This window comes from Aquila chrysaetos, chromosome 1 (assembly GCF_900496995.4).
Source record: "Aquila chrysaetos chrysaetos chromosome 1, bAquChr1.4, whole genome shotgun sequence".
Lineage (NCBI taxonomy): Eukaryota > Metazoa > Chordata > Aves > Accipitriformes > Accipitridae > Aquila > Aquila chrysaetos.
This window is the reverse complement of record NC_044004.1, coordinates 22,720,623-22,746,406: the sequence shown is the minus strand read 5'-3', so window position 1 is coordinate 22,746,406 and position 25,784 is coordinate 22,720,623. Positions and strand designations below refer to the sequence as shown.

General features: G+C 37.5%; 1 protein-coding gene across 1 annotated transcript in view; it reads right to left on the bottom strand.

Moving 5' to 3' along the window:
• PCDH7 (protocadherin 7) overlaps window positions 1-25,784 on the bottom strand; it is a 296,633-nt gene that overhangs the window by 135,764 nt on the left and 135,085 nt on the right. Inside the window, 1 exon segment of the mRNA XM_030002716.2 lies at window positions 17,475-17,691. Coding sequence (XP_029858576.1) covers window positions 17,475-17,691 — 217 coding nt within the window.

Here is a 25,784-nt window from a genome sequence, read left to right as displayed (position 1 = left end):
CCTCTACTGAAGGATTAAAAAATACCACCTTGAGTGTAGGAAAAACTTGTAAACTAGTATTTTAAAGAAATAAAAATGTAGAAGGGTAAGTGAGTTCTCATCTACATGAAAACTGTTTTAATTCTTTCACCAAGGCTGTGATCCTATAAGCACTTCCATAAATAACTAAATAATGATAGAGAGGTTCATGGTAAAGATGCACTAGGAAGGTAAGTGTGTATGTTCTTCTGGAATCAGAGCCCTATCTACCATTCAAGCAAAACAGACTATTCTAGTTCAACAGAACAGACAAAATAGAAAAACATTGTAGTGTACACCAAAGTATCTGTGTGCTTGAAATCATTAAAATCCATTTTCTTTTAAAAACTGCATAATGAAGCATTTAATGCAAATCTTTTTCTTCTTTAGATTATGATTATTCTTAGCTAGCTGAACTTAACCTTTAATTGAATGAAACATAAATAATTTAAAATGTTAGATTTATGACACTTTAAAATGTAGAAAAAACGTTAAGTATAATCCTAGTATAAATAAAAAATGCCCTTTTTGTTCTCTCCAGCTAAAGAATCTCATTTATTATAATTAATGCTGAAAGTTACTTTTGTTGAAGTCATTTTCACATTAGTAGTTATACTGTTGTCATATAATTATCTGCTGCAAGTTTCTTTATTTCTTATGGCAATTATAAGAATCAAAAAGCTACAGCTATGTTGGCTAGTATGTTTCTGAAAGTTATGCAAAAGACGTAGGATCTTTAAACTTATTAAAAAACCCAACTCAAACATAAATCTGCTTTTCTGAAGCAGTGAGACATCTTCACTAATACACATCTTTACTAATGGCACTGCTTCTTGCTTTGAACTCCAACACTATCAGAGAATAGACTGCCACTTTTATCAGAAAGCTTCAAAAAATATTTTTAAAGCACCTGCAAGGATGATTTAACATTGTCTTAATTACAGCATTAGCTATTTCTTCATGCGTAACAAAAGGGTAATTATCCCTTAAGCCTACTAAAACATTCAGCAAAATAACCTGCATTATATTACTAGCAATAGTACTCCTATATATTACACTAAAATTAAGTTATTGTTCAACAGATTATTTTTTCTAAGTACCTAAAACACAAACACTTCCCCAAATTCTCCTGAAAACTACTGCATTGCATGAAAGTTCAGTGTTAAGAAAGGAAAGGCCTTTCAGGAATGCTGCTGGAGTAGTGGAAGCTTTGCGAACTTCTTCCCCCTGCCCCAGATACTAGATATACTTATTAACAATAAAGAACCTCTTGGGGAAAAAAAAACAGCAAGGCTTGGAAAGGGTCAGAGCAACTCCATCTGAATGAAGCATTGACTATTCACTTCTAAAACCAATAGGACATGCATGCAGAGCTTAGCTTATTTAACACACTTATCTCTAAGGGAAAATACTTATTTAGAAAAATGAATGTATTGGGCCATATCAAGCCACTATAGCTCCTTTTTCTTCAGTTTTAATATTTTTTTTTCCTTTGCTGACAGTTTTGTGCTTGGAAAACACCATGAATATTGAGATTCTTTGGATGATGAGAATAATCAGGATAAAGGTTGAACTTAATCAAACTAAAACTTGGAAGTAACATAGGTACTTAGAAAAGTTACATAGTTACATAGAAATTGCAATTATCACAAGTTTCCCTTTGAGAAGCTCACTGATGTTTGTGAAGAACTTCCTATTAATCTTATGAAATGGATTTTGCAACTGGTTTATAATTAACAAATTTTTTCATTGTCTCACACTGACTGTGGCAGAGCTGAAATCAGAACCTAGACTCTCCAGCTCCCAGTATCTATTCTGATTCATGCTGTGAAATGAACTCTTAAGTCAGGCTCAAAGGTGCAAACAGTTTATTTCTTGCTGACACAGCACTGATGCAACTGCATCCCCTGCAAAGATTAGTATTTGGCTACCTGAGTTGCTGATGAACCACTGATTAATAGTTTGCTTACCATTTGAACGGAGGTATCATTTTATTTACTTGTAAATAATTTTCCAAGTTTTTATTTTTTAAAATCTATTATTTCAAAGAGAAGCCTTAAAAGCATTTCTGTTTTAATTCTCTCTTTTCACCAAAGGAAGGGTCTATGCAAGACACTTCTGCTAAGGTGATAAGAATAGTTCTCTCTACGCAGCTATAGTAGTAACTGCAAAGATTTCGAAGGCTGTCCAAGTTCAGATCTCAGAGATTAGAAAATACACTAAAACTTCCACAAAAGTCATACCTGCCAGAAAGCTGAGGAAAACCAAAATAAAGAGTTCTCTTCGTGCTTTCCTTAAAAATAATTTTAAAAGTCTCAACATTTGTCATTCTTTTCAGGTTGCATCCCAGTGATCAGAGCCTTAAAAGGCACAGACATTGCATATTTTGCCAGATTTTTCCATGACACAAAGCACCACAACTCTCAGTAAGGTCAGCAGCATTTCATGTAATGCTGAAAAAGTCACACTATTTCAGAACTGACTGTATACATAGCTAAGACTGATGGAAGTAAAAAATGTAAGCAGTCTTTTGCAATAGACACGACATTATTTTACAGTGAGAAAATTTGTAAATTTAATTATCTTTAGTAATCATCTCAATGAACTACAGGTTTTCCTCTATGCTTCCTAGAGGAGTGTCTTGTGGCACATAAGTGCCAGCTTGCAGAATTTTGTTATTTTTGCTAAAGTCCCATCTCTGGGAGTTAGGAGAAACACACACACAAAAAATCTAGCCTTCAGGTGTTAAGAATGAAGCACAGAAATATAGCAAATAAAAATGAAAATATATGAAGGTAAATAAAAACTATCACAAAATTGTATATGTTTATATGTTGTTTTGAGGTCAATCTGTTGTCTGTTTTTCTTATGGGGGCTTTCCAAAACTTCTGACATTTCTATTATATATGTGAGCAGCTCAAGAGTTGTGGGATTTACAGTGTGTTCTAGCATACAGTTAGTATTTGGTCCAAAGTGTCTGTAAACAAAAAAGCATAAAATATAACAGGTTTAGATATTTCCTACATCCCTACTGGTAGCATTAGTTACACTCTAGTCATCCGCAACCCATAAATAATGGCTTGCCTGGTTGAACAGATTCTAGTACTACGGGCAACGAAGCTGGTGAAGGGTCTAGAGAACAAGTCTTATGAGGAGCAGCTGAGGGTACTGGGCTTGTTTAGCCTGGAGAAAAGGAGGCTGAGGGGAGACCTTATCACTCTCTACAACTACCTGAAAGGAGGCTGTTGCAAGGTGGGTGTTGGTTTCTTCTCCCAAGTAACAAGTGACAGAACGAGAGGAAATGGCCTCAAGTTGTGCCAGGGGAGGTTTAGATTGGATATTAGGAAAAATTTCTTCACCAAAAGGGTTGTCAAGCCTTGGAACAGGCTGCCCAGGGAAGTGGTTGAGTCACCATCCCTGGAGGTATTTAAAAGACGTGTAGATGTGGTGCTTAGGCACATGGTTTAGTGGTGGACTTGGCAGTGCTACATCAACGGTTGGACTTGATGATCTTGAAGGTCTTTTCCAACCTAAATGATTCTATGATTCTATGATTCTACTTGCAGTGCTTTCACTGTGTCACAGTATAAGTGTTAGTTAAGTGAAGAGCAGTTGCAAAATATAGGGCCTTAAGGATGGAACTATATTTAGCTGTTTCTAATGGTTGTAATTCCCTTCTTTACACAGTTGCTATAGTAGTGTGGATGAAGTTTTAATCTATCTCCTTATAGCTGAAACTCAGAAATACTGTATGCTTAGATACTTTTTCCCTTATGCAGACTATAGCTCCTGTGGAAAAAGAAGTGAATGTTGTAGCATTGTGTTAAGGAAATTTTAGTCCTGTGTGAGATGTGGAAAGGTAAAAGTAGCTCAGATTTAGACTGTCTAAATGAGCTTATAAATTAGTTGTAAATGAATAATCCTTTCAGGATTAGTAGTGAAAGAGATGATGCAGGCAAATCCCAGAAAGCCCTCTCAGTGCTCAAGACATCAGAGATTCCGAGACCACGTTATGAGGCATAACACAGGGATTCTCTGGTCTCCAAGAATATGTCAGTGGACACAGCAAAAACATTTTAAAAGGCACTTTTAATGGGGTTTCTTCATGTTTGATTGTTCTCTCTAGACCTATTTGGAAACTGCATTGTATACATTCATATGCATATATATGTGTATTTATATAATTGGACAAAGATGGGATTATTTATCAAACAGGTAGTCAAGGCACTGGGAAAATCACAGTACAAGATGGTTCCAAGACATGTTTGTGAGAGAAAGTAATGAACAAATATGGTAAAATTTAGGAAAAAAAGTTCCTTTCTGCAGGAGAGCAGAATTGGTTGAAAATCTTGAGACAAGAAAAAACAATTTGTTTATTCCATTCTGGTTTCCACCCCTTCTTGGCAGAAAAAAACTGAATTTATTTTCAGCTAATAGAATGCAAGCACTCCTGAATTCCACTACTATAAAGTACTATTACTTTCCAAGAGGCAAGAGTTAGCATTTTTTAATTGTAGTAGCATTACAAAACCTCTTTATATTGGGGTGATCTGAACTTGAAGGAGTCCATTCACTTAAGAACATTTAAAATTAGGTTAATGCAAGTGCTAGGAAATACAGGAACGAATTCTGCTTTGAAGCTTATGCCTTGACTAGTCTTCCTCACTACTATTCTGTTTAGTAAAGTATTTTAATCCATTGTTGAAATTCAATCCTAGGTGGATTTTCTATTCCCACATAAACCTAATGCTAATGGGAAGTGCCAGGTTGTGAGTAGACAGAACACTCCGTCCACGATATAAAGCCAGCCAAGACAGCAGCACTTGGCAGCCATTGCCATTCAAAGACTAATGGACTTATCAGATCCTTTTTCCTTAGTTGTTCTTAGCTATCCTCTTTCCTTAGCTAACAGTCTCAACCAGGATGCTAGTTAATGCTTTTGGGGGCATAAGCACCTCTCCAATAGGTAATATTCTCCAAGTGCTAACTCATTTTACAGAAGCCACCTAACTGCCACCTTAGAGTAATGACTTTCTATCGCTACTGACCTGGGCTTGATTCAATTCTTTTACTATTTATCTTCACAGTAATAAACAAATTTGTCTTGTCAGTACAGTTTGTTTACTTAGGCCCTTCTGAAAAAGCACCTTCTGAGAGTGAGTCAGTTAAATGTGACAGCAAAAACATCAGTACCAGATAGAGAAGAACTGTGTTAAAGAAAATTTTTTTATTTTTATAACTTCCTTAAGTTCCTCAGTTAATATAGCATTTATCAAGAAACTTCAGGATAAGGTCTTTATGTTTTGGAAAAGTTTTTCCACTTAAAATTCATAGCATGAGCAATAGCATGTGGGACTCTACCTGGTAAAAGCTAAAGGCAGTTGTTTCCTTTTGAAGAGAAAAGCAAGAGAAAAATATTCACTTATCTGAACGTTTGGGGGCATCTTGAGTTTTTCTGTATTCTCCCATTACTATTTGTGAGATTAGATCTGACTGTGTCTCAAGTTTCCATATCTATGCTCCTGGCAAGTGAGCTATGCCTCTAAGGAACATCCTTTGTTAGGAACAGTGCACTGTGGCAGTATAGAGCCTGTCCTCTGTATTGCCATTTATAAAATCTAGCATGTATGCCTCTCTCAGACTACTTTGCTTCATCAGGGTCTGTCCATGAGCCAGCTTCTTATGCCATTGTTATTTCCTGAAGTTTCATTCTGCAGATATGGCTACTTCCAGTATAGGTGGAAACTAAGGGTGGGACAAATAAATTCTACTCATGCCCTTTGCACACTGTTGTTGAGTTCCTCAGATCAAAAAAGACACAAAGACATTTTGGTACAGATTAAAATTTGATTTTTTTTTTCCTACCACGCTTTCCCCTTCATCCTTGGTGTCATCCAGGTAGAGAACTATGGGCAGAATAGATAATTTTACACTCTCTTCTGAAAAAAAAAAAAGGATAACATATGGTGTCAAAATTATTAAATCCTGTTTTTCTTTCACGTTTCCTCAGGCCTATGCTAACTGCTAAAATGTGAGAGTTTTGGCCAGAGCATGCTAAGAGTAGAACCAAAGCCCATGCTGTTTCTTTCCTCTGCCAGCTCATTGTACTTCTGTACACCAACATGTTGGAAACAGGATCTCAGGAAGGATGTGAGTCATACGTGCAGGTTCTGTATGACTTGTGAGTCATACCGTGCAGGTTCCTTGCATATTGTCAAATGGATCAATCACCATTTTTTCAGTGCTCCAGGACAGCCTAAATATTTTCTTATATGCTTTACACATCATTACAAAATTTCTATCATCATGCTATTACAAACTTTCAGTAAGCATAAAAACTTTTGTTACATATTTTTAAGCAGAAGATTTCATTTTAACCATCTTTGCCCATTTTTTTTTCCCCAAAACCATTTTAACTGAATAATGAAACTGCATTGAATACAGCATCTTAATCGTGCTGTGGGGCATTGAATCAGACATCCTCAAACACAATTAAAATTCTTAGATTGCTTGCATTTTAAAAATCAGCATATGTAATGATGTCACTCATGGTTACTCTTCTTTCGGCTGCTTAATCCCCTCACCCTGACAACCACTAGAAACCTAGAAAATAACTGAAGTTAACTATTTTGTTACTCTCTCATGTACTTGAACTGTGGCTGTATACCAGACAGCTAAACCAAGCACATTTCCAGAGCTGTCAAATCTACTAGCATATCACAATAATCCCTGTATTATTATTGTAATACATGGCAGAATATGAAAAGAATGTTAGCACAAATTATGTAATTCAGTAGCAGGGAATGGTAGCCACTGCTAATGGAATTAAACATTGAAAGATATTAATAAAATAACATACAATACATACTTAAGTTTATTTCTCAAATATTCTGTTAAAGAAAACAAAAGGATATCTATTCTCCACTTAGAGAAGTTTCTGTTATTAGCTAACACCAATGGAAGGTGAAATTACATCAGATCTCTTTGCCTTCTCTTCGTAATAAAAGCTTGCTGTGTCAAATTCTACTGGTGTTAGTTTAACATCTCATGATAATGTAAACGTCATTGCACTGCCCCAAAAAGGGACACAGATTATCCTCTTCAAAGACAATATGAATTAATTGTGAGCAAAATAACCCTACATAAGAGAACAATCTACAGTGCAGCTGAAAGTGTTTAAAGACAGTAGGACAGCAGGACACAAGTACCACACACTTTTAGGTTTCCTGAGATTTAATTTAAAAAGGCTTTTGCCTCTATGGACACTGCTGGTCTTTATAGCACTGTTACAGTCTCAGAAATAGACCTTGGATCAAGAAAACAAATCTGCCATAAAATCATAGGAAAAAAAACCACTTTCATGCAAACTTGTCCTATGTCTTGTTTACATGCAATTTTAGATATGATACACTTTGATTTTACTTCCCTTGTTGATGAAATAATGCAGATTGCTTAGTGAAAGAACAAGTGTCCCTGCAGGGCTCTTTAGAGTTGATTTGTTCCTTAGATATAGCAAAAAACAGGTTAAGACAAGCAAGTTGGGAAAGCTGGTATGGGCATGTTTGTTTGGTTGCAAGAGAGCATGCAACCATCAAAATAAGTTAACTCCATCAATACTGTTCTTCCTTCACTGTCTTTGCATTTTCCTTCTTCTATCATCCAAACAGAAATTTACACTCATGTCTTAATTTCAGTTATTTTATATGGTAGAAAGAAGCATAGATTTGAATCATGTATCAAAAAAATACCTTTTTTTATTATTATTTACTGAGAGATGTATTTGTCCTTTCTATAGTTCTTAAAAGCAGTATGAAAATGGACAGCTCTTTTAAACATGAATGGATCAATCATTGATGCAAATTTATTTCTAATAGCATGTTCCAAGTTAACTGTGATACAAGGTTTGAAATTAGTACTATTAGAATTTAATACTCCAGTCTACAGTAAAAAAAAGAAACAAAAAATCCCTAATAAAAAGCAGATTACTAAAATATATTTTCTCACATAATAAATGTTGACTTTGCTTTTGCTTTTATCTGTGCATAAAAATTGTATTGGAGCCTAAAATCCTTTTTTTGTTGTTGGGGTTTCGTTGTTATTGTTCTTTGCCTAAAACAAGTCAACCTCCTCTGGAATTTTATTTTAAACTACTATACTAATGAATTGGTATAATTTTTAAAAAATCCTAATATTTGTCTTCTTCTAGCATATACCATGATTATTTTTCTAGATATTCAACCATTTGACATTCACATTGAATGCTATGTTGCTGCTGAGGCAAAAAAGCACATATAGGTGATACTATAGTAATATTCATAAATGCTTAAATGTCTGAATTTATATTATGCTGTCCTTGAAATCCTCTGGTCGTTAAAGAAATTGTTACTTTTCTCTGAAAAGCAATTACCTCCTATAAAATAAAACTTTCAGAACTCCAGATGTCACATATTATACTGGGGCTTCTAATTCCTTTAAATACCATTCTGTAGATTTTGGCATACTAACCTGACAATAATATTTGCTAAAATACATAAGAAATACACACACTTCCTTTCAGTCTTTGTTTTTCAGACCTTATTTATTTCTGTTTTCCTGCATAAATTACTTGCTGTTCTTAGGAAATGAAATAGCAACAGAAAAAAGTACTTCAAGAGACAACAGCAAAAATCATTATGGGTACAAAGCAAAACATTCTCATTAGAAAATGCGTATCTACTGGTCCCTACCAGGCTAGCAAGTTTATTTTTCCTTTGTCCAATACAAGACTAATGGGACACACAATCCCTTAAAAACCCTCATTAGGAAAAAGAGATATTAATAGTTGCATGCACTCTTAACAGAAACTGGACAAATTTGTGTCTATAAGTCCATAAAGGTAATTAAATTCACTGTATCTGGCTCAGGGAATGAGAGTCACAAACTGTTGATATATAGGAGAATACTTGAAAGATTAATCAATTTATTTGCCCTGCTATATTCTTCCCTGAGCATCCTATTTTGGCCACCAGATGATCATTGGTCTGACTCTATATACTGGTTGGGTTTCCCATATATGGGACTCATTAATAGTTCTGTGGAAGTCTGGCACACAGGAATACTGCCAGGACCATGAACCTTTCCAGATTATGATTAGACTTGAAGAATTAAGTTAAGTAGCAACTAGATAAGTAGACTTGCTGTTCTAACTCTGAATTCACACATCAGCACATAAAAAAACCCCAAACTGCATTCAGTAAACTTTTTTGAGTTGCTTAGATAAGCTACAGGCTGAAAAAAATGTAAAATTTCAGATTTGGATGTAAAAAGAAATGTAAGGTTGAGTCTTTTTATCTCTTTTAAATGTTCTTCTATGTTTTGTCACAGTGAACTTTACATTTTACAAATCTTTACTACAAATTACATTATTTTAAAAAGAAACAAAAAAGAACACTTTAAGAAGTTACGTTACTTAGATGTGAAAATGCAATTGATGTATATATCAATAACTTGGGGTCGTAACTATCTGTTCTGTATACTTGCACTCCACTTTTACTCAAAGTTTTAATATAACAAGGGTAGTTAACATTTACATTTTTGTTCATGACATAGATGGGCACATGCCAGTTTAATATGCTTCTGATTTGAATTTGTTTGCAGATTTTTACAAACAAATCTTTGTGAATGTTATGATTCCTTTAGATTCAACTGTGTGGCCAATTAGACATGCTCTTGTCCCTTCATTCCAAGCACACCATTTTGAAAATACAGTCAGATTTTTGTTCTGAATCAGATTCTTCTCTTAATTTAATCAGTCTTTTTTTGCATATCGGAAAATCTAGCCCAGCTTTTAAAACATCAAAGCCAAAGCATCAAACTTGTATGAGAAAGATAAAAGTAGTAAGATTATGTATTTTATGAAAGTACTATATGATAAAATATTGACATTTGCTGCAATGAATATTAAATAAATAAATAAATAGAACAGTAGTTGGGAACCAGCAGTAGAGAACAAAATGTATTTTTCACTGAAATGGAGAAATAACTCTATAAGGGACTTCTTTTGGATCTTCTTTATACCTGAAGATTAGAAGGGACAGAAAGATCTAATGTTGTCCGGGAAACTGAAGAAACTGTCATTAAATACAAATAGAGAACTGGGAAAATACAGTAGGCTGAAAGGGCTCCTCTGAACTGAGGAAAAATAGATTTCCATTGACTATCTGCATTAGATTTTTTCCAGGAAAGAGGCTGCCATGGATGCAAAGGTTCCTAAATAATCCATTCATAAACCAGATGTCTCTTCTTCCTTGACTCTGTAAATTTTGGAATGTATTTTGTCCTCCGTCTACATTCAGGACTCTGACAGTATCAAAGGGAGTTCTGCAGTCTGCATCAGTGGGAGGCAGCCTGAGCTAGCAGCTGGCATGGAGGACTTGGACAAAAGCCTAACACCACTAAGTCAATAGCAAAACCCTCATCAACTTGACTGCAAGCTGGAAGTTGTTGTTCAAATTATTACTTTTTGAGGGGTCAGCAGTGTTTGGATCAATTGCCAGATGAAAGATCAATTCATAGCATGGCATTGGACATACTGCTTCACTTTCTGATGACTTAGTTCTCCACTTCTTAGTTTAGTATGTTCTTTCATACCCATCTCAGTGAACTGATTTGAAATCCATAGATGAGGCAGGTTATGTAAGTGCAACTGTCTAGCTCTCATGAGTATTTGCAGTAAGAACTGACTCACCAAGATGTGTACATGTGTGCACACCCACATGCACATATAAACGCTTCCCTCACTGCCTCATCCTAACAGATATAACTGCAGGAATGGTTCTTTAAGAATCTAAAGTCTTTCTCCATTTTCAAATTATTGATTAAAAACTGATGGAATGTAATATGGATTTCCTATTTTAAAGGTAATAAAAGAAACCTAAGTTTTAGTAAATGGTAGTTCAAGTTGTCTGATATCAATATACTGCTTTTAAGAGTGGTGAACAATTATTGCTGTATGTCTTTTATTTTTAAGAGCAGGATACTGTCATCAGGAGTGGAGGAAGCAATCTTGTAATATAGCTTAAAAAAAAAAAGAGCCATATACTATTCCTCACTATGAAGCACACAAGGAACTGGAGCAAATACAACGGGAAAGCAACAGACAAAGAACAGCAAGAGAAATAACAATGCTATCCAGAAAATCAGAAAAATGCTGAATAATTTGTTAGCTTTCCTATCAATGTGTAGGGGTGGATTTCCAATACAGAAACAAGCATTCCTTCTGTGATTCCAGCAGATCCAAGCATACGTTCTCTGAGCAGCCAAAATCCTGATCAAGCTGAAAACAATTCACAGCAATACTCAGGTATACTTCATGAACAGAGAGCATACAGAAGTTGTTGGTATTTCTCTGCACGGTCTTGGAGAATAAAAAGGTAAGGAGAGAGGACATAAACAATATACTATTCTGGCGGCTTCAGTGAGAAATATTTCTGCTCACAGTTGGCCTGTATTTGGTCCTTTACTTTGCATTATGCATTTGAAGTACAATGTAAACATAGTAGATAAGATACAATAAGCCTTAGTGCAATGACATATAATGCACAACCTAAAATAATTGCTTGTCCTTCCATAGTATGTTATTAACCTAATAAAGTAAAAATATATGTAAAAATATATATCAGCACTAGGAATTTGTAACACAATCAAACTATACTTCCTTCATTTCTGCTGTAAGTATACATATATAACACTACAAAATGCAAATAAAGAACAAATACCATATAGTTTTGAAACTTGAAATATTACTGTTCATTTAAGTTAGCAAACCACATATTCTTCTGCTGAAGAAACTCACAGACATATGGGGTAAGGTCATCTAAAGGAACGTGGTAAAAGATTAAAAAGGAAAAAAATTCAAGGAGGAAAATAGCCAATGTTCTTCCCAGCCAGGTTCATTGCCTTACATAAGACTACACTAGTATAACAGGATCCCTGCACAGCATGTCTTCTGCCTTAGACACTGTTTTTTTTTTTTTCCTCTTATAAAATGTCTTTTTATAGGTCTTAGCAGAATACTCTATTCTCAAAACAAACTGGCTCAAGACAATCCATCACTGAGTATGTATGTCTTCCAAAACATTACCTATATATGTTGCTACGTTTACAGAATCCAGAGTTCACTGTGTGCCTAATTACAGGTTAGGATTTATCAGAAACAAGGATAAGAATTCTTATGTATATATATTATATAGTAATTTGTGCAGCACTTTCTGGTATTTTGGGTTCATGCATGCAGGGTAACATTTAAGAAAAAGCAGATGTAGCAGCACTGAAAGAAGAAACAAACCAAAAAAGGAACTATTAGCATGTAATCACTACACTGGAAACCTTTACTGACTCAACCTCTCAGATGGACTACTTACATTAAAATTTTCAGGACACATTATTAAAAGCAAAATTATTCACATGCAATTTTAGGACCTGAATTCAAGAGAACAGAACATCTGAAAATAATGGGAACTGCAAAAGTACAGTAATTCTATGGAATAAGTCAATGAATGTCTAGTTTGCAATGTTTACAACAAGGACATTTAAGTCTTCAAGAACATTAACCCATATTATTTGCACTGCAAAAAGCTAAAGGGAAATGGATTCTGTAAATATGGATTCTGTAAACATGAGTTCTGTAAACTAATGATTCTTTTTTTCATTTTATTAACACTTTGGTCCAAAGAATAGATTAATATTCTATTTTACAAGAAAAAGTGAGAAAATGCTCTTGTAAGTAAAATTAATTACATTTATTAATTGTCAAAATTCCTTTCACATTTTTAAGTCATCATCTCACATACCATGAACCCCTTCTCTATAATGACAGTGGAACTTTGACACTTACGGTCTAAATCTGAAACTGTCATTGAGAACATAGCATATTATCAGACTATATGAACCGAGATAATGCACTTCTCTTCCTTGCCTTTTAGTTCTTCATGTGTCAGCCAGAGTGTAATTTATCTACTGATTTCTTTGTGGGAGTCAAGTATCTGAATCACAAAAATTCTGAGCTCATTTTCAAGCTTTGCCCCTTACTTCCTCTGTGACTTCAGACATGTCACTTAATCTTTCTTTACTCCATTTCCCCCTGTAAAAATGGAAGCTGTAAACCATTACCCTATTTTCCTTCTTTCAGAGATGACTGCTATTCTCCAACTCTTACATATTTGATACTGAAACATGGGTTAACTTAAAATGCTGTGCTGCAGACCAAAGATATGATCATGTAGAAAAACCTGAGCTAGCAGGCACCTTAGGCATGGCTAACAGTCTAATTATGACTGCATGGAAACAAATCTCCAGGGAAGAATACGTGAGCCAAAATCTACAGTACCGCAGTTTCACTGCTATAGGTACTCTAGCTAAATTAAACAAAAAATAAAACTGATTAGGCCACTACATGTATAAATAAATATTAAGTATATAGAAATCTGAAAAAAATTGAATATAATGAAATATTTCCAAGAAGGCTGCAAGAAACAGGAGAGACCTGACAGAACCAGGTGAATGGACATGAAACAGAACAATGAAAAGCTCTGCTTAGAGATTGTATGTGTAAATAATAACACAGGAATTAATATGAAAAGGCTGTATTGTCCATTCCTCAAATGGTGAGAGTACATCTCCAGCTATCCCTACCTAAATTAGAAGAAATAGAAGTTCATGGAAAGAAAAAAATAACAGGTACATGATGATCAAAGAATGAAAAACCTAGGAATATATATAGTTCAGAGGAAAGATAAATTATAAGAAAACATAATAATCCACAGTATTTTAAAAGTAAAATGGAATACTTCCATGAGCTTTGTCATAATGATAAAAAGGAACAGTCACTAAAACTGTTAAATAGGAGAAAAAAGCAAATAAAAATAAAACAATTTTGATAGCCTTCAGAGGAATTTCCTGTTGAAAGATACCCTTCAGGCCAGTAACTTGAAGAAGGTTAATGACTTGTGATAAATTAGATTCTTTATTACTATTAGTATTGTCATCATCATCAATAATAATAATAATAATAATAGTAATACTTAGAAAACCATAATTTAAAGCACATGCTGACTATTAACTGTTAGAGTCAGGAGGATACGTAATTCTGGAAGTATCTGCCACAGGGGGATTTTTAACTTTCCTCCGAGATATGTGGTATTATGCATTGTCAAAACCAGAAGACTATGACTAAAAGACCAGGAAACTCATTTACCATGGTAATGTCTTTACCCTTGATATACAAATACAAATGTAATAAAAATGTTCTCAAGAAAATTATTGTGCAATTTACGTTAAGACAGTGCCGTTCTAACAGCAAAATTAGAGAAGAAGGCAGCACATATGAGCAGAATTTCCTTGTAAGGAAAGCTCCAAGGGCAGGGGATAAATTAACTCAGAAGTTACTTCTGGTTCTGCAGATTTTACTAATTAACAAGATCTTTGCATACTGAATTTTCACAGTCAATCTGCCAACATTTCTTTTTTTCTTCCCCCTTTTTTTTTCTCTTGCATCTGATACCACAGCTAATCATCAGAACAAAACTTCAATCTTCATCTGACAGCCATGTAGGCTGGTAGGTAATGTACAGCATATTCTAAGAAAACCAACTCCCTTACCCTTTTTTTTTGTTTCCAGCATTTTATCCTGGAAAATAGAAAGAGGCCTCTTACCAGCAAACAGAAAGGCGAATTTCCTATTTACTTTGACTGCGAACTCAACCTTCTTACACTTGCCTTAACTACAAAAATCACTTGTTTTCCTTAGTCATCTTAGCTTGCAAAAAAAAGTATCAAATGTATCAGAGGGTTTAGCATACTGTGCTGAAAATTATCATTTCAAACTTTAAAATGAAAGGAAATCCAGAGCAATTAGTTATAACTGCATTGTTTCACACCAACTGAAATTAAATGGTAAATATATCAAGTAATAAAAATTAATAACTAAGATAGCTTCCAAAGTGCTGTTTCCATGGAAAATCTGCATGAAAATCCAGTACAAATTCTGATTAAAACCTAACCAAGCTAAACACTGCAGATTACCTAGATTCCAATTAAATGTGACAAATGAACACTTGACAGATTTCAATTCCAATTCTATTTCTGTCAGAATGATCCATTAATATTGAAGATTACTTTATCAGAATTTGAACAATACAGTTGTGCTTAAAATAGTTAAAATACAAGTGGACTTAAGAATCCAGTCACAGAAAACTCTCACTCAAATGTCAGATATTACATATATGGAGGAACAAAAGTACATTCCATCCTGTTCTGTCATTATTTATAGATTAATGTTAACAAAAATTTCTGGAGGCAGATGACATGCCACTGTTCAAATCTTGTTTTTAAAATGTGACAGCAAAATGCAAAAGTCTGTAGAGTATAATTTTCATCACAATGTCACCCACCTTTCAAAGGTCTCAGTTCAAGGTTTTATAAAGGAGAAGGAATTCCTGATTGCTGATATGCAAGTCCTGCCATGCAATTTTTTTTTTCCATGGTAATTTTGTTTTCATTCATTTATTCATTCATATTTGTCTAGCTCTATGTTTCTATCTATTCTACCTATTCTATCTATACCAAACTACTTTTAAAACTGAATCCAACAAATTTATCCTACCAAATATAAATTATTACCTTTCAAAAAAATCAAAGTAATGTCTAAGATACTTTAATTATTAGAATGCAATGCCAGTTTTTGCATGAAAACCACAAAAATTTAAATAAACTGGTTTGCTTTAATTTTTGACACTGCTCAAGCACTTTTTATTTTCAATTACAATTTCAGTAAGTGTGATGATTTTCACTGACTACCAAATATATTAAAAATTATATTCAGATGTGACTCTACAGTTTTCCCAATATGGTTCAGTCATACTCCATGTTAGCATACTTTCTGAACTCAGAATTTAATGTCTAGCAATCTACTGCACTGCTATATGTCCAGGGGTATTAACAAATTGTTTAGTTTCATTATCTTAACGACAAAATCCCACTACAAAACAGACAATAAAATAATCATCCCAATTTAGGTACAAAGTCTAGAAACTTTTTTCTGACATTTTTCTAGTAATACCAATATCACTTTCTCCCCTACCACACACCCAGAAAATTGAAATGTAAAGAGATATATTCATGTAAACAACCAAGGAGAATATATAGACACACACGTATGAACATACATAACCTAACGTATCTTCTTTTTAGATGGATGACACCATCTTCCTTTTTGGTCAATTAGTCATTTGCTGTTGGGTTATACATTGTAAGCATATGTAGACTGCTGTAGCCATTCTTCAGTCATACATACTAGATTTGGCAATATCTTACCATGGAGAATAGTATCTTTTTATTGGGTCAACATGTCTATCTCAGGAAAGACAAAAACCAAGAAACAATTACCCAGTGCTGTAATCTCTGAAAAACTAAAACATGCACTTAGTCAAACTAATTCATTCATTCTATAACAGACAATATACCACTCTTCTTGCATATACCCACCAATTCCAATTGGATTAGCAAACCCATTATTTCATTGTTTATCAAATCTATACACTCTGACATACAATAATTTATTTTATTGTTTATGGGCATATGGAAAGACAAAGAAGTCAGTGTCTGACTTCATAAAATTTTAGATGAAGGCCAATAAGTGGAGAACAGTAAAACATTCAGGGTTTATGAAATACATTTCAAATTGAAAAGTTTTTTTAAAATTCTAAGTAGTTTTAGATAGAAAGGAAAACAAAACCTGAGATTTAAATTACCTTTATTTTGTAATATTTGGAGAGTTACTATAGAATAAATAAGGATTCAGCATTTTCCCCTTCTACATAAATAGACCCTGAATTTAAATGAGATGTTCTAAAAGTATTGTACAGAATAAAGTGTGAACAAAAGGAAAGTAATGTTATTCTTTTCTTAATAATGAAGAATGGACTTGACACTCTGTTATTTTGAAAACAGTCTATATAACATTTTTGGGGAAAGGGAATTCTCTAGAGTGGGGTTTTTAAATCCTATTTTCTTTTGCTGATGCTGTACATATTACATTCTGGGAAATTTTCTAAGTACTTGTTGAACCAAAAATGGAAGGAAAAGAGAATACATGTCCTTTGTGGTCTTTTATCTAAAATGAAAAGTATGGAATTTAATTCAATTACCATTTCCCCAGCCCTCTACTGGTATTTTTCTCAAAGTTTTAACTGCTTCTGCAATATACTTTTTAAGTCATGTAAAGAAAAGAAAGTGTTGGTTTTATTACTAATGTTGTTATGTTCCATTATTTTGTATATCTGCATTTTAACAAACTTTAAAATAATTACAATTTTAGCTATTTAATATATTTATTTATGGTTTTGGACTGACCTTTCAAAAGTGTACTTAGTATCACTTGCTAGTGAGATTATGTGTGTGAATGTCGTGTTTGCCCCTACCATTTTCCATATGCTCTGCCTCACCAACACTGCCATCCGGCGTAGTCCTTTCGTAGTTGTCCTCTGGGAGTGGAAGGGCACCCAGTCTTGGCCCTGATGAACTCTTACTGCTTGGTGTTTCTGACTCCTCCAGACCGCTGTCATAGCAACTCTGCAATGACCCTTGATGTGGGTCCTGAGGCTGACTCACAACAGAAAACGTCACTCTACGAAATGGCTGCAAGAGAAAAGATTCTGAATGTCACTGAAAAGTTCGGCCTTTGAACAACTGATTCTCAAAACATGACTTAAGCAAACTAATATTTTAACATTTACCAATTAAACAATTTTGTCTAAATTAAAGCAAACAGCAAGTACAGTCCTTAAAAGGTCACTGGACAGAGTATCTGTGGATTTTTACTGTGATATATGGTCCAGAACCTTCCCACAGTTTTGCATAGCCTCCTTTCGAATGGCTGCATGAGCTAAGAAAACTGTCTTATAATTATTTATAAATTCTGTACAGTTCCTCTTTTACTCAACAGTAATAATTTGAATGGAGTTTGTATCAGACTGCATAAAGGTACTTGACAGTGTGTGTGTGTATGTGTAAGACTGTGTGGGTGGGTATAAATGCTCACCTGTAAACTCTATTGTGGGTATTAACAACATAGCAGCACACCCATAAGCCTTTTTTAAAATCACTTCCTGTGGTTTTGAAAGCTAGTTGACAGGAGAAAGGAGAAAGAAAAGGGGAAAAAAAAAAAAAAAAGGGGTTCGGTTTCTCAGCTCTTTTGCCATAAAATTCAGTGCCTGGAGACAGGGTGTGTTGCCAGCTGACTTAATAAAGCCTTTAAAGTACTGCAAGCACAGCCGACACCACATGTTTCCACTGGGACTGTACAAACATAGATTGTTAGAGATTTGTATTCATTCAAAATGACAGATATTACTGTTGCTTGGGAAGCCTACATGCTGAACCCTGGCACCAGCAGCATCCCAGGAAGTGGGAGAGTCGATCCTTCACATTTCAGAGAACACTGAGGGCAGGTGGGATGTTCAGTTAAGAAGCTAGGAGATTCTCCTGTGATTTGAACTACACTCAAGCAGTAATGATACATTTCAAATAATTTAATGATACATTTGAAATAACTTACTGTTTGCAAGGCTAGAAAACCCCAGAGAAATATCTGATGTTCTAGAAAGCACCTTCTAAACCAAACACCAAAAGATCCATTTTATAAGACACTATGCAGACTTTCCTATGTTTAAAACGTGAGGTCTGAGAGTGCTTCCCACCTTTGGATTCAGATGTGTTTCAAGTCCTATGTTAGAATGAGACACAGGCATACATCACCCCCACTGGCAACTCTGGTCACTATAGGGTGGAAACACGTATGTAGGCCAGAAGGGAGGAAACAGCAACTACAACCACTTACACAAGCCCTGAAGAATAGAAGTCCGCATTAGGTTTACAAGTAGAGGGGTAGGTGGAGTTTCAGTTAGAATTTTTACAATTTTTTTTGAGGATACAAAGTTTTGAAGATATAAAAAGATATTCAGTGCTGATGATAAATAGGTTGGACTACAAATATAACACTAAGTCTTCCTGGCACAAGTAGATCAAAAGTTTATAAATGTGGGTGTTGCTAGAAATATGAGAAAATTCTAAGGGAAGAGTCATGGTATTCTCACAGTGAGGTTTTGACCTTTTAAGGTTTCCTTCTATTCTTCAGCTGCAAAGTGCTTTTATACCAAGTTAATTTAGAGCTCTGTATCATATCAAATGCAAGGAGAATAGAGGAGCAAAACAAAAGAATGGAGAGCACAAATGCTCACATTAAAATAGTTTAGAGTGGCTGCTCCTTTCGCTAATGTGGAAACAGAAAGCATAGAGGAGCATTAGAACTACTATGTTAAGACCCTATATCTACAATATACAATTTGAATATCTTTTCCCCATAGATGCTCAGTAAGATCTTTCCCTTCCAGGAGTATTCAGAAGGAATCCCTTTGTTTTACTGCACAGGAATTCTAAAAGCTCTCCTACTGGTTATGAATTATGCAGGAAGTATAAAGCCCTTTTGCAATAGTCTGTCATGCAAAATGTCTGTGTCATTTGTATTGCATTTTCATATTTCAGTAATAGCTTGTGTATTGTGTTATTGGCAATTTACACATACATTAATTCCCTCAGAGAAGTAACTGAATAAATGTAAGGAAAGGTAAAGTGTCCTTATCTAAGCTATGGCTTTAGATGTGAACAACCAATTTTCTTTTGTCTTTTTTTTTTTTTTAACTTATGGAAGTAGTGATTTCCCTTCATGTGCTTTCCACAGAAGGACTTCTAAGTATATAAAAAGTTATCAAACAAAGACAATATTTCATATCTTGTAAACAGGCTCTGTTGTTTCTTTCCAATATGACTATTCTCAGATCACTTAAGAGTACTTGCAAGTAGAAGTTAAGATTTCACTAGTCCAGTAAAGTTTATTATTCTCATTACACTGACCAAACTCACAGGATCTTTCCACTGTCTTGACATTGAAGTTACATTTATTTCTTCATATTATTACCATGTCAGGTGACTAGCTGCCATTCCTGCTTACATTAGAAATGAGATATTTTAGTTTGGAAAATATGGATTCCCGACTTAATAAGTATGCCAAAGTTGCTAGTACAATATAAACTGTACTTCTACCATTATTCAGGAAACAGCTCAGGGAAGTGCCTAATGACATAGGAAAAGAATTTCTCCTCACTCACACTTAACTCATTGGTGCAATGCCCAAATGGATCTTAAGATCAAGTTTTGCCTCCTATAAGTAGCACCGTTGACAGAACTTTCCAGCGTGCCTGCCTGTCTTTCCTGAAGAGCTTGTACTCTAGATGCATGAGTTATCCCACCACAGCTCAGTAATTTGGACAATGTCATATTTCAGAGGCCACACACAGAGCTACAGTTCCTCCTGCTTGATTCCCAGGCTGTGTACATTTCTGTACATATGACATCCTTGAGGTGGACCCTGTTTCACTCTGTTTTATTATTCTGGAGGCCTCTCTTGTACCTGCCACCTTGCACCCTTTGCTGTCCACTCCTGCCCACCACTTCCTTAATTGACTGTGCATTGTAATTTCTCTCCATGGCCATTCCTAGTTTAAAGTTCTCCTCACCAGGATGCCCAGACTGGTGGCAAAGATGCTGTTGCCAGCTTTTGTCAGGTCGAGCCTGTCTCTCCCCAAACGTCCTCAATCCTCCAAAAGGGGGTCCATTGGTCTAAAAGCAAAATCCCTGTCCCACAGGACCTACCTGCTCCTTCCCAAGCCTTTCACTGTTAGGACTGAGAAGACACCATGAAGTCCCATGTGCCCTTCACCCCCTCTCCTTAAAGCTGTGTAGTCACCCTTGATACAGTGAACATCCTCACAATGCCCCTGGTGCCCATATGGATGAGAGGGAGCAGCAGATACAGGGCTCATATCAGGGATGTCACTGAGAGACTACCAAGCCTTGTACAGTCCACCAACTATTATCTGTCGCTGTTTCATGTGGGCACCAGTGATACAGCCAGGAGGAGTATCAAGGATTACAGAGCCCTGGGAGCAGCGGTAACGGACTCTGGAGTTCAGGTAGTTTTTTCCTCAATTGTCCCGGTTGAAGGGAAGGGATTTGAAAGGACCGGTTGAATCCAGCAAATCAATAAATGGTTACAGGACTGGTGCCACAGCCAGGGGTTCAGCTGCTTAGACCATAGGACTCGTTTTGAGAAACCTGGTCTACTGGGGGCTGATGGGGTCCGTCTGTCAAACAAGGGGAAGAGCATCTTTGGTCATAGGCTTGACAAGATGGTGAAGAGGGCTTTGAACTAAAGTTGCTGGGGGAGGGGAACCTCAATCCATCCCACTCCTACCAGCTGGATGCCAGTGCCAGCAACAGATGCTGGAGAGGGATCACAGGTCAGCAGGAGAGCACCTGAAGAGCAGCACAAAGGACCTCCAGACACTCCTGCCAGTAAGCCAGCTTCATCAGGGGCCCAATGTAAATGCCTCTATGCAAACGCACGTTGCATAAATAAATAAGAGGAGTGTGAGATGCACACATGCTTGCAGGGCTATGATCTCACTGGCATCATGGAGACATGGTGGGATGGCTCCTATGACTGGAGTGTTGGAATGGAAGGATACAGGCTCTTTAGAAAGGACAGGTAGGGGACACAAGGAGGGGGTGTAACCCTCTATGTCAATGACCAGCTGGAGTGCATGGAGCGCCGCCTGGGGATGAAATGAGGAGCTGACCAAGGGTCAGGATTAAAGGGACATAAGGGACAAGTGACATGATAGTGGGGGTCTGCTACAGGCCACCTGACCAGGAATAGCAAGTGGATGAGGCCCTCTATAGACAGGTAGGAGCAGCCTCACATTCACAATCCCTGGTTCTCATGGGGGACTTCAACCACCCCTGTATCTGCTGGAAGGACAACACAGCAGGGCATAAGAATTCCAGGAGGTTCCTGGAATGTGTTGATGATAACTTCCTTCTCCAAGTGATAAAGAAGCCAATGAGGAGAGGTGCTATGCTGGATGTTGTTCTCACCAAAAAGGAGGGTCTGGTGGGGAATGTGAAGCTCAAGGGCAGCCTTGGCTGCAGTGACCATGACATGGTGGAGCTCAAGATCCTTAGGACAGTGAGGAAGTGTCCTGCTTTCAGCTGGGGTAGAGTTAATTGTCTTCCTAGTAGCTGGTACAGTGCTATGTTTTGAGTTCAGTATGAGAAGAATGTTGATAACACTGATGTTTTCAGTTGTTGCTAAGTAATGTTTAGTCTAAAGTCAAGGATTTTTCAGCTTCTCATGCCCAGCCAGCAAGAAGGCTGGAGGGGCACAAGAAGTTGGCACAGGACAGAGCCAGGGCAGCTGACCCAAACTGGCCAACGGGGTATTCCATACCATGTGACATCACATCTAGTATATAAACTGGGGGGAGTGGGGCTGGGGGGATCGCTGCTCAGGGACTAACTGGGCATCGGTCAGCTGGTGGTGAGCAATTGCATTGTGCATCACTTGCATATTCCAATCCTTTTATTATTACTATTGTAATTTTATTAGTGTTATCATTATCACTATTAGTTTCTTCTTTTCTGTTCTATTAAACTGTTCTTATCTCAATCCCTGAGTTTTACTTTTTTTTTTCAATTCCCTCCCCCATCCCACTGGGCAGGGGGGGAAGTGAGTGAGTGGCTGCGTGGTACTTAGTTGCTGGCTGGGGTTAAACCATGACAGGAGGGCGCACAGCAAGCTCGCTACCCTGGACTTCAGAAGAGCAGACTTTGGCCTCTTCAGGGATCTGCTTGGTAGAGTACCATGCGATACAGCCCTGGAGGGAAGAGAGGCCCAGGAAAGCTGGTTAATATGCAAGGACCACCTCCTCCCAGCTCAGGAGCAATGCATCCCAACAAAGAGGAAGTCAGGCAAAAACACCAGGAGGCCTGCAGGGATGAACAAGGAGCTCCTGGACAAACGCAGACGGAAAAAGCCCACAGAGGGTGGAAGCAAGGACAGGTAGCCTGGGAAGAATACAGAGAAATTGTGTGAGCAGCCAGGGATCAGGTTAGGAAAGCTAAAGCCCTGATAGAATTAAATCTGGCCAGGGATGTCAAGGGCAACAAGAAAAGCTTCTGTAGGTATGTTGGTGATAAAAGGAAGACTAGGGAAAATGTGGGCCCTCTCTGGAAGGAACAGGAGAGCTGGTTACCTGGGACATGGAAAAGGCTGAGATACTCAACAACTTCTTTGCCTCAGTCTTCATGACAAGTGCTCCAGCCACACCACCAAGTGGCAGAAGACAAAGGCAGGGGCTGGGAGAATGAAGAATTGCCCACTGTAGAAGATCATGTTTGAGACCATCTAAGGAAACTGAAGGTGCACAAGTCCATGGGACCTGATGAGATACATCCACAGGTCCTGAGGGAACTGGCAGATGAAGTGGCTAAGCCACTGCCCATCATATTTGAGAAGTCATGGCAGTCCGGGGAAGTTCCCACTGACAGGAAAAGGGGAAACATAACCCCCATTTTTAAAAAGGGAAAAAAAGGAAGACCCGGCGAACTACAGGCCCATCAGTCTCACCTCTGTGCCCGGCAAGATCATGGAGCAGATCCTCCTGGAAACTATGCTAAGGCACATGGAAAATAAGGAGGTGATTAGTGACAGCCAACATGGCTTCACTAAGGGCAAATCCTGCCTGACAAATTTGGTGGCCTTCTATGACAGGGTTACAGCATTGGTGGATAAGGGAAGAGCAACTGACGTCATCTGCCTGGACTTGTGCAAAGCATTTGACGCTGTCCTGCACGACATCCTTGTCTCTAAATTGGAGAGACATGGATTTGATGGATGGACCACTCCGGGGATAAGGAATTGGCTGGATGGTCGCACTCAAAGGGTTGTGGTCAACGGCTCGATGACCAAGTGGAGAGCATTGACAAGTGGCGTTCCTCAGGGGTCAGTATTGGGACCAGTGCTGTTTAACTTCTTTATTGGTGACTCAGACAGTGGGATTGAGTGCACCCTCAGCAAGCTTGCTGACAACATCAAGCTGCGTGGTGTGGTTGACATGCTGGAGGGAAGAGATGTCATCCACAGAGACCTTGACAGGCTTGAGAGGTGGGCCCGTGCGGACCCCATGAAGTTCAACAAGGCCAAGTGGAAGGTCCTGCACATGGCTCTGGGCAATCCCAACACAAACACAGGCTGGGTGGAGAATGGATTGAGAGCAACCCTGTGGAGAAGGACTTGGGTGTGTTGGTTGATGAGAAGCTCAACATGACACAGCAATGTGCATTTGCAGCCCAGAAGGCCAACCATATCCTCGGCTGCACCAAAAGAAGCGTGACCAGCAGGTCAAGGGAGGTGGTTCTGTCCCTCTACTCCACTCTCATGAGACCCCACCTGGCGTACTGTGTGTAGCTCTGGGGCCCCCAACATAAGAAGGACATGGGCCTGTTGGAGTGAGTCTAGAGGAGGGCCACGAAGATGATCAGAGGTCTGGAGCACCTCTCCTATGAAGACAGGCTGAGAGAGTTGGGGTTGTTCAGCCTGGAGAAGAGAAGGCTCCGAGAGACCTTACAGCGGCCTTCCCATTCCTAAAGGGGGCCTACAAGAAAGCTGGAGAGGCACTTCTTACATGGACATGTAGTGATTGGACAAGGGGTAATGGCTTTAAACTGAAAGAGGGTAGATTTAGATTAGATGTAAGGAGGAAGTTCTTTACTGTGAGGGTGGTGAGGCACTGGAACAGGTTGCCCAGAGAGGCTGTGGATGCCCCATCCCTGGAAGTGTTCAAGGCCAGGTTGGATGGGGCTTTGAGCAACCTGGTCTAGTGGAAGGTGCCCCTGCTCATGGCAGGGGGGCTGGAACTTGATGATCTTTAAGGCTTCCAACCCAAACAATTCTTTGATTCTATGATTCTAATAGTCCAACAAGTGAATAAGCCTCAGGAGTCTCTGCAAAGCATCCTGCATCTGAGCACCTCGCACATTGCAAACCTCCCTAAACAGCAGGTCAGGTCAGCAGATGGGGCCTCCAACCCCCTTAGAAGAGGGTCTCTCACTCTGATGGTTCCTCAGGCAGACTTTCTACCCTAATCTCTGCTACCAGGTCTGACCCTATTCTGCAGCTGCAAATCTGTGTGTGGAAGAGTTGTCTGCCCTGTGTTGCAAGACATCACATGCCTACAGTCTCCCCTACCTTGGGAGTCTTTCCAGTGAGCACACCCTCTGGTTGTTCCTCCTGCTGTCCAGTCAGGGGTTCAGGCTGCATGGGTGGTGTATGGGTATACGTACCGGTAAATGTATGGATATATATAGTGTACTAGTATGCTAAATAGTATTTAGTGAAAATAAACATACAGGCTTGGAATAGAAGAAATCTGCTTTCAGTTAAAATAGCTGGGTATGTAAGGAATGTCCATATACTAGTTCTTGATGGGAAACTCTATTTTGGTTTAAAGTAAGATCTAGTGTAAGTCATACAGCTTATCTTTGAAATGATATGATACAATATATTGTTGTGGAATCACACAGAGAAGCAAGAGTGATTTGTACGTTCTCATATTAAGTATTTAAGCATACTAGTAAGCATACTTAGTATGTACTAGTAAGTACATACATAATGTATACATTTCAGGAAAAAAATGGAACAAATTTTACATGTATAAATAGGTGGGAGACCATCAATTTCTATGGAGTTTAGTGAAGTTCCATTTTAAGAAGTTGCCTATTGCTGAATACTGATGATATCTAATGGATATATTAAAATGGCTCTTAAACTTCCA